The sequence below is a fragment of the Pleurodeles waltl genome, chromosome 4_1 (assembly GCF_031143425.1).
Source record: "Pleurodeles waltl isolate 20211129_DDA chromosome 4_1, aPleWal1.hap1.20221129, whole genome shotgun sequence".
Taxonomy (NCBI): Eukaryota; Metazoa; Chordata; class Amphibia; order Caudata; family Salamandridae; genus Pleurodeles; species Pleurodeles waltl.
This window is the reverse complement of record NC_090442.1, coordinates 333,959,199-333,975,155: the sequence shown is the minus strand read 5'-3', so window position 1 is coordinate 333,975,155 and position 15,957 is coordinate 333,959,199. Positions and strand designations below refer to the sequence as shown.

The 15,957-nt window shown below is 45.2% G+C and overlaps 1 protein-coding gene across 6 annotated transcripts in view; it reads right to left on the bottom strand.

The window, feature by feature from the left end:
* CALD1 (caldesmon 1) overlaps positions 1–15,957 on the bottom strand; it is a 519,621-nt gene that overhangs the window by 191,372 nt on the left and 312,292 nt on the right. The window contains exon 1 of one of the 6 annotated variants that reach the window (XM_069228450.1): positions 12,531–12,692. The exons of 4 other annotated variants lie outside the window; for them this stretch is intronic. In XM_069228450.1, the coding sequence (XP_069084551.1) occupies positions 12,531–12,568 (38 nt within the window). In that variant the 5' untranslated portion in view covers positions 12,569–12,692. Of the gene's footprint in view, positions 1–12,530; positions 12,693–15,957 lie in introns of those variants that run through there. One more of the 6 variants, XM_069228454.1, reaches the window with a different exon arrangement.

Here is a 15,957-nt window from a genome sequence, read left to right as displayed (position 1 = left end):
CAAGTACATATCCTACCTTTTAACTACATTGTACCCTGCCCATGGGGCTGCCTTGTGCCTACCTTAGGGGTGACTTACATGTAGTAAAAAGGAAGGTTTGGGCCTGGCAAGTGAGTGCTCTTGCCAGGTCGAAATGGCAGTTTAAGACTGCACACTCAGACATTGCAGTGGCAGGCCTGAGGCATGTTTGCAGGGCTACTCATGTGGGTAGCACAATCAGTGCTGCAGACCCACAAGTAGCATTTGATTTGCAGGCCCTGGGCACACCTGGTGCACTAAACTAGGAACTTACTTATAAATCAAATATGCAAATCATGGATAAACCAATCAATAATACCACTTAGACAGAGAGCACTTGCAGTCTAGCACTGGTGAGCAGTGGTAAAGTGCCCAGAGTCCTAAAGCCAGCAAAAACGAAATTCATCACAGGATCAAAAACAGGAGGTAAGAAGCAAAGAAATTGACGATGGCCCTGCAAAAAGGGCCATTTCCAACACTGGTCTACACAAATAATGATGCCAGATGGTTGAAAGGACAACAGAAAGAATAACAGTTGCCAATTATAAGAACCACAAGAGGATAACTGGGAGGGGGGTGGTGTGAAAGGCTAGCACAAGAAGTTTATGAACAGGGCTGAGCTTCGAGTCCAAACTGAGACTGCGGTTGAGGTTGAACACCCAGGGGACAAAATATTTGCCAAATGTTCTTAACTTAAGGCAACAGGTTACCTTTCTATTAATGAATCAATTACTACATTGTCAAAGCCAAAGAAGAAGGCAACTTCATATAAAGGGACCCTCTACCTCAAGTCTTAATGAATTCCCAAATGTAAACTAATCCAATGCATTACTGCAATGTGCAATATTTAGAATTTAATAAGCTAACATTTCAGAAATGATGAAGTACATATTTAACTGCCATGACCAATGGCTGCTTTAGGTTATTAATGAAAACTATATCCAAGCAAAGGAAATATGGTAAATTAGCGTTTTGTAGTTAGTTGTTTGGCATGCCAAATATGCTAGACACTTATAAAATTTCAATTAAAGTAATTACATTTTCAATAATTTCTAAACTTTTTGGTTTAGTTTAGTATTTATTAATGCATAATTGTGAAATCTTTCACAGGAAGGTTTTACAAAAGAGGCATTGTGGTCGATTTGCTACGTTGGTAAAAAAAAAAAAAGTGAAAAAGAATGTTTATAACCGATAAGGGTAATAGGCTTTATTCACAGCAGGGTGTGCTCATGTATGTCTTGCCTCCTCTGGTGCCCACAGTTTTGCCAGGGTTGCACGTGCCCCAAGAGAAAGACTTCAATCACGTGACCAATATAAAAGCTGTCTTTTCTCTGGGTGTGCATTGTGGAGAGGTGACCCAGTGGCAGAGCCGATAGCTGCTGGGGCTCCACCCGGGGTGGGCTGTGGCATTGGGTGAAAGCCCCTTTAGCAATGCTGATTTCTCTGTAGCGTATTATAGACGAGGGCTGCTCAGGGGGCTGCGACTAGCAGCAGAAGGCTCCTATTAATGCCACTTGCTCTATAACTTCCCTGGGATGGTTGCACAGAGGGGTGTGTGACTACAGGAGCAAGACCCTCTGCCTGTTCTATATCTTGTGGGTCATTTTGCCAGTATGATTGTTGGAGGTCTTTGACTACAGAAGCAGGTGGGTCATACCAAAGTCACATACTATGTCTGCAATATTTATGGAGGTGAGGACATTAAGTGAGGTTGGACGTTGTGACTACTAAACTCTCCTGATGAATGAGTAACCCCCGGCTTACCATCACTGTGTGAGTGAAAGTTATAGGAATGTTTAGGTTTCCAAACACCAATTAGCATACTGTTGATATCACTGGAAAAGGCATCACATTTATTTGCCTCTAATGATGCTGATAACATCACACTATAGTAGAGCATGTGAGATTGGATCAAATGAGTTTGTCTATGGTCCAAAAAAACTCATGAAGTCCGAGGAGACACCACGAATGTTAGTGAGTACCTCCTCATCAACCTCACTATGACACAGTTTTACCACTACGACTTCATCACATGAATGTGATGAAGTGTTGCTAGCTATTCTAGTAGCTAGGGGTGAGGCATGCAAGGTATGATGTGGCTTTCAATGGGCCACAGGTAATTCTCTTTATGATCAGGGAGCTTCCATTCAACTTTTTTGTAGATTCAAGCAGTAACTTCTACAAAAGGTATAGGATTACTTCAATGGACGTGGCAGCTGTAATTTTAATAAAAAGCCAGCAATGTATGTCCTAATTTGGTAGTTCTGGGTAACGTTCACAGCATAAAAGTTTTCAGAAACCCAGTGGGACACAGGCCTTTTTAATGTAGATGAGCATGGCAGGAAGGGACCACAGACTGAATGAGGTTCCTGCTCGTCATCCTACCACGCCATCTAGTTAATGGTTCCATGGGGGCCAATGGCTAAATGTTCAAAGGAACTTACTTCCCCTCTTTCTCCCAGAAACAAGTCATGCATAGAGAAATCAATCATTAGACTCTGTGTTGATTCAGTTTAAGAAGCTAAATGACTGAGTCTCCCTTTTATGTTCCAAAAACAAAATCCCCTCAAAATCTGAAATTCTAATTGATATAAGGGTTAAGAGGTTCTGAGGTCTGAGGGGTCGGGACGTGGCTAGGATGGTGAAAATGGCTAGCACAGAGTAGCATAGCTTCAGCCTCAAGGCCCCGGAATCACAAGTGATCCAGCATTTAAAGACTCCATCCAAGACTACAGAGTCAGCAGGGGTTTGCCAGATGAGCATCCCATGCCAGAAGGCTGCTTCTGCTTGACCGGGGGTGGGGCGGTCGGACAGACAGATTCACCAGCGAGCTCATAGCATGAAAAACACATGAGCTGCTGAAGGATATGGATGCATGGTAGATGCACAGAGGACCTTTTGAGGGCAGCAAGGCAAGTGAACTGGGCCGGAGCCACCTTCTCTTTTCTTTTGGGATGGGGAAGCTGCTCTACCATGGGGCCTGCTGCAGTGGTGGGCCTGCAATAAGGGGAACTAAGGATGGTGCATGGCTATGGATCTGCTTGGCTCCACGTGGATGGGAGCAGCACTCTCCACACCGGCTGGGGACTTGTGATGTATGCCTGCTGTGTATTTGAATGTCCTCCCTCATTTGGCTATGGCATATGTTCAATCACAAGCACTAATGATACAGAAAAGGAGAAACACTGGTTACGAGTTCTCACAGTGAAGGTCCTTGCTGGATTCCAGGGCTGGCTGAGTTGCCCAGTATAAACATAAGTGCCTTGTTCAACACCCCCAGGTTTGCTAAAAGATTCAGCATATTTTGGGCAGGAGGCAGTTCTAAGCCTAGCCTAGTTAGGGGAATTAGACTGGGGATGTTTTTGCTTCCTCTTTGTTTCACAGGAAGGGGCACACAGTGAAACTGGCACCATGCACAATCAACATTACACTCATACACTGATCTTCACAGCAATGGTATGTCCAAAGTGGACGTTGGATATGGTAAAGGCACACATCAGTGTGAGGCACAATTCCAGATTGCATGCCTTTCTTTTTCCAGTGCACACCCATAAGGGGAATGCATTCAGGTACCCATTAAACACATAAAATGTCAGAGGCTTTTAGACTGACATGAAGAAACATCAGGTACATGCTTTCTTGAAAATAAAGGTGTGCACATTTCGCAGTCTTACAAGAGACACACATCACCAAACTGGAAGGGCACAGGCTGAATGCGGATGGAACGGTCAGCATTTTAGCTCCTAATTCGCAACATATGCCAGGGGAATCTACTATGGGTGCACCCAAGGCTGCCTTTCACCTCTAAGGTGGAAAGAGTTGACTTAGATGGGAAGTATGTGTATGTTGGAGGAGGGAAGGTAGCGCAGACCCCAACGCAGACCCCAAGGCAGCCATCCACACCAACCTCCTGAGTGCCTGGACCCATACCAACGACGAGGAAACAACCAAGAGCTTGAGCACCATCCACTCCGGCTCTCCCGCCGACCCATGCCCTCACCATGTCTTCAATAAAGCCAGCCAAATCATCGCTCCCCAGCTTCGTACCATCATCAACAGCTCCTTCGAGACCACCACCTTCCCGGAGACCTGGAAACACACCAAAGTCAACGCCCTGCTCAAAAATCCCAAGGCCGATCCCGAAGACCTCAAGAACTACCGACCCATCTCCCTACTCCCCTTCCCAGCGAACGTCATTGAGAAGATAGTCAACAGCCAACTATCTCAATTCGTGGAGGACAACAGCCTACTCAACATCTCCCAGTCCCGCTTCCGCAAGAACCACAGCACCGAGATCGCTCTCATCGCTGCTACCGACGACATCAGCAGAAAGCTCAACAAAGGTGAAACCATGACCCTCATCCTCCTTAACCTTTCTGCAGCCTTCGACACCGTCTGTCACCACACACTTCGCACACACCTCCACGACGCTGGAATCCACCACAAAGCCTTGGACTGGATCACATCCTTTCTCTCCGGCAGAACTCAGAGAGTCCACCTCCCTCCGTTCCTGTCAATAGCCACCAAGACCATCTGCGGAGTTCCCCAGGGATCCTCTCTCAGCCCCACCCTTTTCAATGCCTACATGGCACCCTTTGCCAACATCGTCCGATCCAACGGCCTTAACATCGTCTCCTACTCAGATGACACACAACTGATCCTCTCACTCACGAAGGACCCCGCCACCGCCAAGACCAACCTCCACACCGGACTTCATGCCATCGCCAACTGGATGGAGGCAAGCCACCTCAAATTCAACTTGGATAAGACCGAGATCATCATCTTCGGCTCCAACAAATCAGCATGGGACGACTCCTGGTGGCCCGCCACTCTAGGAGCCACCCCAACGCCCACCACCCACGCACACAACCTCGGCTTCATACTGGACTCATCGCTCTCTATGACCCAGCAAGTCAACGCCATCTCATCCTCATGTTTTAACACCCTCCACATGCTTCGCAAGACCTTCAGATGGATCCCCATTGAAACCAGAAGACCGGTCACCCACGCCTTCGTTAGCAGTAGACTGGACTACGGCAATGCACTCTACGTGGGAATAACAGCCAAGCTCCAGAGAAAACTTCAGAGCATTCAGAACGCCTCAGTATGACTCACCCTTAACCTCCCTCGCCACGAACACATCTCAGCTCACCTCAGAGACCTCCACTGGCTCCCCGTCAACAAATGGATCATCTTCAAACTCCTGATCCACGTTCACAAGGCTCTCCACAACGCCGGACCTGCCTACCTCAATGAGCGCCTCAACTTCCACGTCCCGACATGCCAGCTCCGCTCAGCCAACCTCGCCCTCGCCACCGCTGTACGCGTCCACCATACCACAGCCGGAGGCAGATCCTTCTCCCACCTCGCCGCCAAGACCTGGAACTCCCTCCCCGTCAACCTACGTCTGACCAAGGACCTTCTGACCTTCAGGAAGCATCTCAAGACCTGGCTTTTCGAGCTGTAGTGGCCCTCCCCCAGCGCCTTGAGACCCTACCGGGTGAGTAGCGTGCTTAACAAATAACTGATTGATTGATTGACATGGGAGGGTGGTCCACTTACTGGGAATATATCCTCCTAATATTAGTCAGGCAATGTTCTTTGATAGCCTTAAAATGGTATTGGTCAAGATTCCATATGAACCTCTAGTACTGGCAGGAGACTTCAACTGTGTCTCGAGCATGGACAAAAATAGGTCTCATCCCCTGGCGCACGTAGCAGCAGCATGCATATTCAGAGCAGCTGCTCGATTGAGTATGGACTTGGGGCCGTACAGAGATATGGAGAGTAACAATCTCAGATGGGAGAAAGTGTACTCACTACTTCCTACACACAAGAATAAGCTTTATTTTCTCCACAGCACACTTTTAGAAAAGGGCACTGGGGACTAAGTAATAGAACCCTTCCAAACTACAGCCCCCTACTTTTATTGATACTGAGTACAAGGGCGTGATAGCAGAGGAGGTGAAGCATTGTTGTGAGATCAACGTCAGTTCCACTGTAGATGCATTATATGAATAGGAGACTTTTAAAGTCTTCATTCAAGGCTTCTGCATTAAGACCATTGTGGTGAATCATGCAATGCTGCACACACAACTTAATACGAAAGAGGGTGAAATACTTACCCTCAAGACTGAGGGTCCAAGGTCAGAGACTGAGAACACAGATTTGATACACAAGAGGCAGTTCTATGCTGAACTGTGTCAAAGTCTGGTTTTATTTGATTACAGGTAATATGTGGCTAGGAGACATTCAGTTGGGGATAAGCAGACCCATTTACTGGCAAAGTTTACTCAAGCAGATACCCTTCACAATATGATTAAAGTCTTACAACTCCCAGAAGGCCAAAGACTTCACTCTTAATGAGACATCAATGTAGTATTTCCCACTTACTATACACACCTCTATGATATAGGTACAGTAGCAGAAAGCATACATATGAGTGTCCGGAATACCATGCCTCACAACTGATCAGGTTGAAAGTTTGGAAGCCCCAAGTCAGATTAGAACAGGGAAGGTTCTGGGCAGCAATGGTCTGGGGATAACTTTTATAAAGCCTACTAAGACTGGTTGACTTTTTGGATTGCACACATATACCAAGCATCCAGAGAGAGAGACAACTTGCCAACCACAACTTAGAAGTCAATCAATACCGTGTTGCCGAAACTTGATTGTAGCAACATATTAGATTGTTCATCCTACTGCCGTTTACCACTCATAAAATTAGTTAGCAAAATGCTAGGTAAGGTACTTTCAGACAGGATCTGGGCAATTATTTTCTATTGGGTTCATTCAGACCAGAGTGGCTTTCAACAGGGTAAGAGCACAGCAGCCAACATTTGTAAATTGTTTTGCATCATAGACAGACTCCCTACAGACCACCTGCATGAGGCAGTGCTTTCCATCAATACAGAAAAGACATTTAATGCACCTGTCTTTTCCACATACTGGAGAAAATTAGTTTGGATAAGGAGGTACTATTGTGGATTTATTTTCTTTACACAGACCCCATGGCAAGGGTTAAGATGAGGAAAGTCATGTCTGCTCACTTCCAGATCATCACAATATGGGTGCCCCCCTGTCCCTGTTCTTATTCACATAAGTGATAAAGCCTTTTCCCAGACATGTCCACAGACTGTAAGGGAAGCATGGGGCCGGTTTGCTAGAGCACATGCATACAGTATTATTGTATGCAGATGACATACTGCTATATGCCCAAATAGCCAAAGAAAGTGCTGTACTCTTAAAAAGGCAACAAAACATAGGGAAGGATATGCCCAAATATCCTTACCTATGTTTTGTTGCCTTTTGAAGAGTACAGCACTTTCTTTGGGCTCAAGCTCAAAAGATCCAAATCCTGAATTTCCCCCCTGATGCATGGAGGCAATCAAAGTATTGTCACCAAAGACACTTATGGATTAGAATTATTTAGGAGTGAACGTTCACAGGTGATAAGAAGATGCTGCAGCTGGGAATTTAACAAGAATCTTAAGGTCTGCAAAGAGAGCACTGAGCTTCAATAGGCAGGATAGCTCTTGCAAAAATTAAACTTCCCCCACCACTATTATATTTATGTTCCACAGTCCTGGTCACTCTCATTGGCCACTTTTTCAAGGAACTGAATACAGTTCTAATAGAATTGATCTGGGAATCCGCCATGCGCAGAGTACCTTAGCCAAGTTATATCTCCAACAGAAGAAGAGAAACATACTAACTGGCTGCACAGCTCCAATGGATGGGCCCAAGGCTGGACCCAGGAGGCACCCCGGAGGCTCAATTGGTTCAGAGGACACTAGGATATATCACTGATGCCAGGTTCTTTCTCTCACAGATGTTCCAACCTGCCACAGCTGCTCTCCTCACAGACACCACAAGATATTGCTGGCACAGATACCTGCAAAGAACTGCACAACAGTCACTGTACGCACCAGAGATCCCCTTAAAGTCATTGATGAAACTTAGAAAGGGTAAATAAGATATGAATCATATGGATTGGAAAAGGGAGGGAATCTTGCAGTTGGGACAATTAGACTACTTAGCTCTCTTAATAATATTTGAGGAACTTACTTGGTGTCCGATCGATATGTGAAGCTATACCTCTTTTGCCTTCTGGTTTATGGTCCACGTATGTGCTGGATGAGACAGCTTGCCATGTAAGTTGAAATATGTTTAATGTAATGGATACCACTCTAGCCGATTGTTCAAGTTCTTGCTTCATTAAAGAAAACCAGTAAAAATATATTAAAAAGGAGGGTCTGAGGTCTCACCTGAACTTTTTTACAACTAGGGATGATTTATCCATTATGATGCCAAAGACTGACTATGCCTGAGGACTAAACACCTCACTTAAACCATGTAAATGGCATGTATTGTTATGATTTATCATATATTCATAGTGTTGATATGGTCATGCAAGCGCTACATTTTCCGATGTAGGAGGCACTTCCAGGGTTTATTGACTATGGCTGGGTGCAATTTGTCTCAGGGTCACAACCGCTTCAAGTCTTTCTAATGGTGCCACTTGAGGTTTGGAGGGTTCTGGTGTAGAGATTGATATGAATGTATTTATATTAATGTCTTGAAGCTGATCCTCCAGATGCTCTATGCACAAATGGAATCAGTATTGCTTCCCTGGATTTTTATTTTTCTGTGCTGCCTACACAACTCTCCTTCAGATCCACAGCACTAAAGGAGGAACATGGATTTGCAACCCCTAAGGATTTAAGTTCTGTCTAAGCTCCCACCAACTCCTTGTGAGTGGAGTGAACATAGACTGAAAACAAGCATTTGCAATGCAAAGTGTCTCGCATTTGCTCGAGTAAGAGCTATTTCACGTTGTAAACTCCTAACCGGACTTTTCTTGCTACATAACTTGAAAATCTAAAGTAAAACAGTTTCACATAAGCGAGCCGCTTTACAACGCCATAGCCACCATGAGCATCGGAAATAAGGAGAGACACAAAAGAAAAAGAAGTTCGCTCACAGTCAAACTTATCGGCAAAAGTGCAATTAGCCATGTAACAGGGGAGCTAGCCAACGCAGTAACAAAAACTCTCTAAGGAGGGACAAACGTAAACCATTTACCAATGTTATCAAAGGATTTTTGAAGGGCAAGCCCACAAATGAGTGATGGTGATGGGTGTGAGGTGGGCATAGTTAAAAGCCCAAATACATACCAACACGTCGGAAAATTCAGTGCATGCACGTTACTAATCTCGACCTAAAGAGGTATTTTAATGGGCAATACGAGTGACACAAAGAGGCTGCCAATGGACGACTGCTACTGGAAAAGTTGGCCTACATGATGATACTCGAAATAAGAGGCTAGTGCTGGGAAAGAAGGGGATAACTGACTTGAGAGAAGAATTACAATCAATGTTGTATACAAATCTGAGTGTTGCAATTTCCGTATCTGTGAAGTGCAGGTGCTACTAGTGTAAACAAATCAAGTTGTCATCGGGGTACTGGTTCAATAGTTTATTTTGTGCCTCAAAACTGACGATTAAATGCATTAAAATGTGTCAAGCAAGTTTTTTGTGTTTATTTTCAAAAATGTCTCTGATGTGACAAACCCGACTCATTTATTTTGTACAGGTGTTGTGATTGATTGCCTATGGAGATGTTGCACATCATCAGTGCATGTTGCCTTCGCTGCAGTGCACAGACTCTACATTGCGGCACAGAGAGGAAAACTACATATGGAAGATTGGTATTAAGCCACTGGAAGGTCATCAGATGGCTATGGCTGTAACAGCATTCCAAATATACCAGTTTTAATATGTGACTTGACAAATATTATTACAGTACAATCTACTTAGCTGCATTTTTACTGCAATGTGTGGACTGGGTCCACTATCCACTGAATAGAATCTATGAACAATAAGCTCAACAAGCTACACTCAGTCTTTATTGGCATACAGTTTTCATTCCCGAGCTTTCTGGTTGATCCAAAAGCACATATGCCTTCGCTTTTTGAAGCTTTCCTAAATCGACAGGTACAGTGGAATTGTAGGCCAACTTATGGAAAGCCAACAGACTTTCTAATACAATTTACTTTATTTCTCTTATGTGGACTGATTGAACTACTGGCTGCCTACTGACCAATGTCATGATAGTCATGGTCATCAGCCAGATCTAGTTTTCGAACAACCATTCTTGACGAGGTAGAACTTGAAGGCAGGTAGATTTAATGGAGAAAGCTTAAAAAGATACAAGTCTCATGATGCAAAGTGGAGTTAGCTAAAAGCTGTGACTGGCTGAAGATGAGAAGTATGATATGGGCCAACTAGAAGATATTCGATATCATAAATACAGGTTAGTGGTTCAATACAATCAGTGTAACCCAAAGTCATGGGTTTTAAAGCTGATAGCCCATGTATTTTTTCCATTATCTGAAAAGAGCACCATCAAGTTAGGAAACTGAAAGTTTTTTTTTAAGTACTTAGAAGGCAGAATTCGGTTTTAACGTAGAATTATTTTTAATACATAGTTGGCAAGGGGTCTCATGATGTTTTGGCACCTTCATAACGTTACCAGATCGCTCTGTATCATCGCAAACACATTTTTCCAGTCCTGGGATTTCCAAAGCTAGCCTATTGCACTTTAGAAGTTGTATTCCTGGTTCACATAAACTAAGCCAACAAAATGATATAAAAAAGGAAGGCCCATGACCAGAACATGAAATTCCAGGTGACATTGAGTCATCATGCTATCGGCGTGTCTTGTCTTTTTAGACAAAAGTGAATGGAAGGACGGGCCCAAACATCCCAGCCAACAAAGCACCCTAGGTTAAAAAGGCAGATTTGGCATAATGCAGTGGACTGGCCATCAACTAATCTGTGGTAGTGCTGAACCAGCCAGTCACAGTTAAGACTTTTGGGACGATTCCTTGCAGTTTGAGAGTTGCTTCACTGCAGGTGATCACACTCCTTATTAGCATTACTACCTATGAATATTTTGACACTTTGTTATGAATTTCATTTTCTGTAAAGGTCACCTTCAGAAACAACGCTGGCTGCTCTCCTCACTTCTACGCAAGTGTTTACAGTGTGAAGGGTAGTGTGAGGGATACCCATCAGGACACTCGAGACACCCCAGTAGGTCAGGACTTGCCATTCTCCTACTCTCACATTCTCATGGGAGGTTACAAGACTGGGGACTGCTTCTCGAGTAGGATAGGTTGCCATGACCCACCATATTCCCATGAGCCCATTTTAATCATAGCCACCTGCAGTGTGGTGCTGGCATGAACATTTTGCCAGAGCAGTTTGGTTTCTAGTTAGGCGCATCATCTCGCTCTACTCATGGCTTCGCACCACGTACGGCCAATGAGCAGTTCTAATAATGCTCCTTGGCAGAGCACTCAAGTACGAGTGGTGTTGATATAAGGCAATGGGTGCAACCATCGTTAAGATGATACAACTAGGTGGTGCCAAACAACGATGGAAGTTCTAAAGATCTACTTTTAACCTAGTTCTTTCAGGTTTCCGGTTTACTGCATGAGTTATTAAACTATGCAGCCCATTTTTCTTTACATTCCGATACCTGTGAATTTGTATTCCGATACCTAAGACTAGAAGTACCAGAATATAAAATAAAGAAATCATGAAAAGAATGGCCTATTCTGGCAAGGCACCGGAAAACTTGATGAGACTGTTTTAAATCATTGAAATGGTTAATTGAATATCCCTACAAATAACGGTATTACAATATAGTTTCATTTTAAAAACAAAGAGATGCTACACTGAAATCCATGAAACAACTAACAACTTTGAATTTAATACCTCAGAGAAGCTTTTTTGTTTACCACGGGTCTTTAACTTTCCCAATAGGAGCAGATGGATTCGAAAACACGTTGTCGTGTCAACAACCTTACTTTATTTATATTTTTGTTGTTTTTACATCAATAACAGTGTCCAGCAAACAAAATGTTACACAAAGCAGCAAGTAGGACAAAAAGAGGTCATGTAAACAGAATCTGTAAATGAGTTGGAAAAGGACACGTTTTCTATAAGTGCAGACCGTGGTCCCACTGTGGTAGGGAGGCAGGTTAGGTTCGCAGTCTGAACTTTGCCTTATCGACCTTTTTAGGGTTGGAATGTAGGGGACTGCTAAATCGATGCAAATAGTCACCCCCGCATCCGTTGGTAGGTTAAGGATACCGGTACCACCACCTCAGCAGTGGCGGGGCTAACATTTTACTGGTTATTTTCACGGAATGAAATAAAGGAATAGTTGTACAGACATACTGTGAAACCCCGGGTAGGGACGATCTGGCGCACTGGAGGAGAGAGGGTGGGTGTAGATGGTTGTGAACATAACGAAGAAATAAATCACGGCCGCTGCTCCGGGATCCCTGCCGCGCACCTGACAAAGTGCTAAACCCGGGCTTCCTGCGTGCTGGCAAGTACCCGTTCCTTAACAAGGGCCCTTCCCCCGCCGTTCCCCGCGCAAAAACCCTTCCACCGAAAGGAGGGGTTAGTTCGGATCAGGACAAGCAAGAAAGGACTCACTTGGAGAGGGATGACCGGTTCTGCGTCCTGCTGATCATGTCGCATGGGGAGCTGCTGGCCACCTCAGCGAGCAAATGGCTGAAAGGGCAGGAGGGAAAGAGACGTTGGAAATCCCACTGCCCCGTGTAACTGTCGCGTACTGCCCTTTACATCAGCACATAACTGTTTGCTCTGGCAGAGCTCTGTGAAAGCAGCCAAGCTGCCCTCCCCCTCCCGTTGATCATATGATCTCAGGTTTTTTACTGTATTCTCTCTAAGAGGCGTCCTTTGTTGTGTGCCTCGCACTTTGAAGGTAGAAAGCCAAACGCCGATTGCAACATTGTATTATGATATTAAATGCCAGTGTCTCCCGCTGCTTTCCATAGTGGGTGTGCATGGTTTTTTTCTGTCAGTTTTCTATCGTGCTCTTGCCCTTCAGGAAGGGTCTTGCTTGTTATGAATGCGCTATTCGACTTTCGCAACCAAAGATCGAACCAGATACGAGGTAAACGGGTGTGCTGCGTAAAATACCACGAAATGTCAAGGCTCCTTTTAAAATATGCTGAGGGGCGCTGCCCAATTGCCAGCTTTCAAACTCAATGCCATCTCACAGATCTGGAAAGGCGCGGGCCCTGGACCATTTCCCAAAAGGATGGAAGGGGAAAGACCGAACTACCCAGGCGGAGGGGCATGGCTTCCACTGGTGTAGTAGGTGCGGTGGCACCGGAGCCCAGAGGCCTGGAGTGTCCACGGAACGCTGATTATTGCTGAGTTTTATAATTCAGACAGCAGCAAACTTCACACGGGTAATCAGCATGCCTTCCTGTTGCCTGTGGACTGGAGGGGTGCTTCCAGAGCTTGATCGGTTCACCCACTCCACCCCACTCCACTCCACTCCACTCCAATCCAATCCAATCCACCCCACTCTACCATAATCTAGCCCAACCCATCCCAGTTCAGTTCACTGCACTCCAGTCCAATCCAGCCAGCCCACCCCACTCCAATTCACCCCACGCCAGTCTAATCCACTCCACTCCAATCCACCCCACTCAATATCATTTCAGTCCACCCCACTCCAATCCAATCCATCCAGCCACCACACCCCAGTCCACCCCACCTTAATTCAATCTACCCTACTCCAATCCACTCCAATCCACCGCAATCCAATCCAACACACACACCCATTTCAATCCACCCCACTCCAATCCAATCCACCCCATTCCAGTGTACCCCACATTACTCCAATCTAATCCACCCAACTCTACTCCAATCCTATCCACCTCACCCCAATCCAGTCCACTCCAGCCATATCACTCCACTCCAAACCACCCACTCCAATCCAATCCACCCCACTCAAATCCACACCAGTCCCATCCACCTGATCCCATTTCATTCAACCCCACTCTAATCAAATCCACCCCACATCAATCCCCCAATCCATTCAATCCATCCTACTCAACCCCAATCCAATCCAGCCGCTCTATTCCAATCCAATCCAATGCACCCCACTACCTCAATCCACTCCATGACATACTCTGCCATGAAACCACTGAGCTCTACTGCTCCCTACTCAACTCTACGACACTCTACTCCTCCTACTCCACTTTATGACAATCCAACAAATCCAATGTACGACACTCTCCTACCCCCTCCACTCTGACACTCCATGCCACTAACTTTTAGTCATTCTGAACAGCAGCCACAATAGTGTACAAAATGGCAAAACACACTGGCAAAGCCAATAGCTCTTGGATAGACGAGGCCTATTGACTCTGCTGATGCTTGTCTACTTTCATTTTTCCTCAGCTCCAGCTCTCCAGGGAGTGCTAACAGGCCGCTTGCTTGCCACTCGTCTGCAGTGCACCGCATTGCACAAGGCCACTTCTGCTACACCACCATGGCTTTATAGAATGTTCTTTTCCATCGGGTATCATTGTTTGCCTATTTTAAGATGACCTGCATGTATAAATACTCATTTAGAGCATAAACCAATCGTTGACACAAAGGGGACTTTCACCATAAGCCAGCCCTATGGACACTGCCAATACCTGTTGGATTAGTGTACCAGAAATATTAATTGGATGAATGTAGCAGTGAACACAGTGAAGGCTTTCTCACCTTTTTTTGTATAAGGGGTGATTGTGGAAGTCCAATCAGACTTCTTCGGTAGTGTTGGCAGATGGATATGACTTTTCCTTTCCAGCTCGCTTTAGCAATTTGTATGTAGTCTTTGAAATGGAATTGTAGTCTTCGTTCAGTTCAATTGAACCAATTTGACTAACACACCACAAAACAGTGATTTGTGAAGGAACGTCCAGCACTGACAAAGCTGCGTCCCTTGAGGAGTTGTCTGGTACGCCTACTCTCTCGTCCCCTAAGGCCATACATGGGACAACAAAAGAATATGTGTTTTCTGAGCTGGCAACATTTCTGCAGCCTCTCTCCTCACATTCGGTTCACTGATCCATACCATAAAAAGCAGACGATCACGACAGCTATGCAAACAACGGGCTGTGCAGCGTTTTCCTGTCACAAACGCCTTCCTGCGTTGGGACTGTCTGGGCGGTGTGATAGCCAGGGACCGAGTCGGGGAAAAATCGATCATTTATTTGAGCTATTTCTACAAAGATCGCCTCCATTTTGAACTGTAATTTGAACTGCTTTGTTCTTTTGTGGCTCAAGAGAACAGTGGCTTCATGCAAAATAATGGAGCCCACCCCTGAAGATTGTGATGAAGGCCCCTGCGTCTCCCATATATCACACATATTCACTGCCGTTGGGCTCTATTGGGGCCCTTTAAAGGGCTGGTCCCCCTGAAGGGTTAGAGGACGCGTCACGACCGCGGGACAGATGGTAGTTCGCGTCACGATTTCGGGCCGGATGATTTATGTACTAAAAAATAAGTGTGGTCAGCCCTGTTATTTTCACAGCAGCGCCTCCGTGCTCGATGCAAAAAGTAAACACAGCACGGGTTCTAAGAAACGAATACTGTACTGTGGCATCCGCCACCAGGGCACATTTATTCAATGTGCGCTGTGTGTGAAGCCAGAACACCCCACCCCCCTGCGGTTCACAAACATTGTTCCGCATGAGACAATAAACAAAGTAAAGGTCACCCATTCCTGTTGGATGACAGAGATGCGTACAGATTCCGCCGTCAAAGCTCTCCTAAGAACGGGGGTTTCCGAAGTAAATTGGCAGTGCCAACTCAGGCTGAGCTTCAGATGTGGTACTTCATGTTTATCTAGCAGTCGATGGTGAGTGGAAGGTACTGTGCAATGGTGGCTATAAACATGCAAGTACTACGAACAAACGTTGGTGGAAAGAAGATTAAAGTTATGGCGCAATACCTAAATAGTTGAAAATGTCATTTAAGGTAAAAACACAGCCATCATTCTCCAAGTGCACTGCCATATAGATGACTTCATTACTTAGAGGATTCATGACC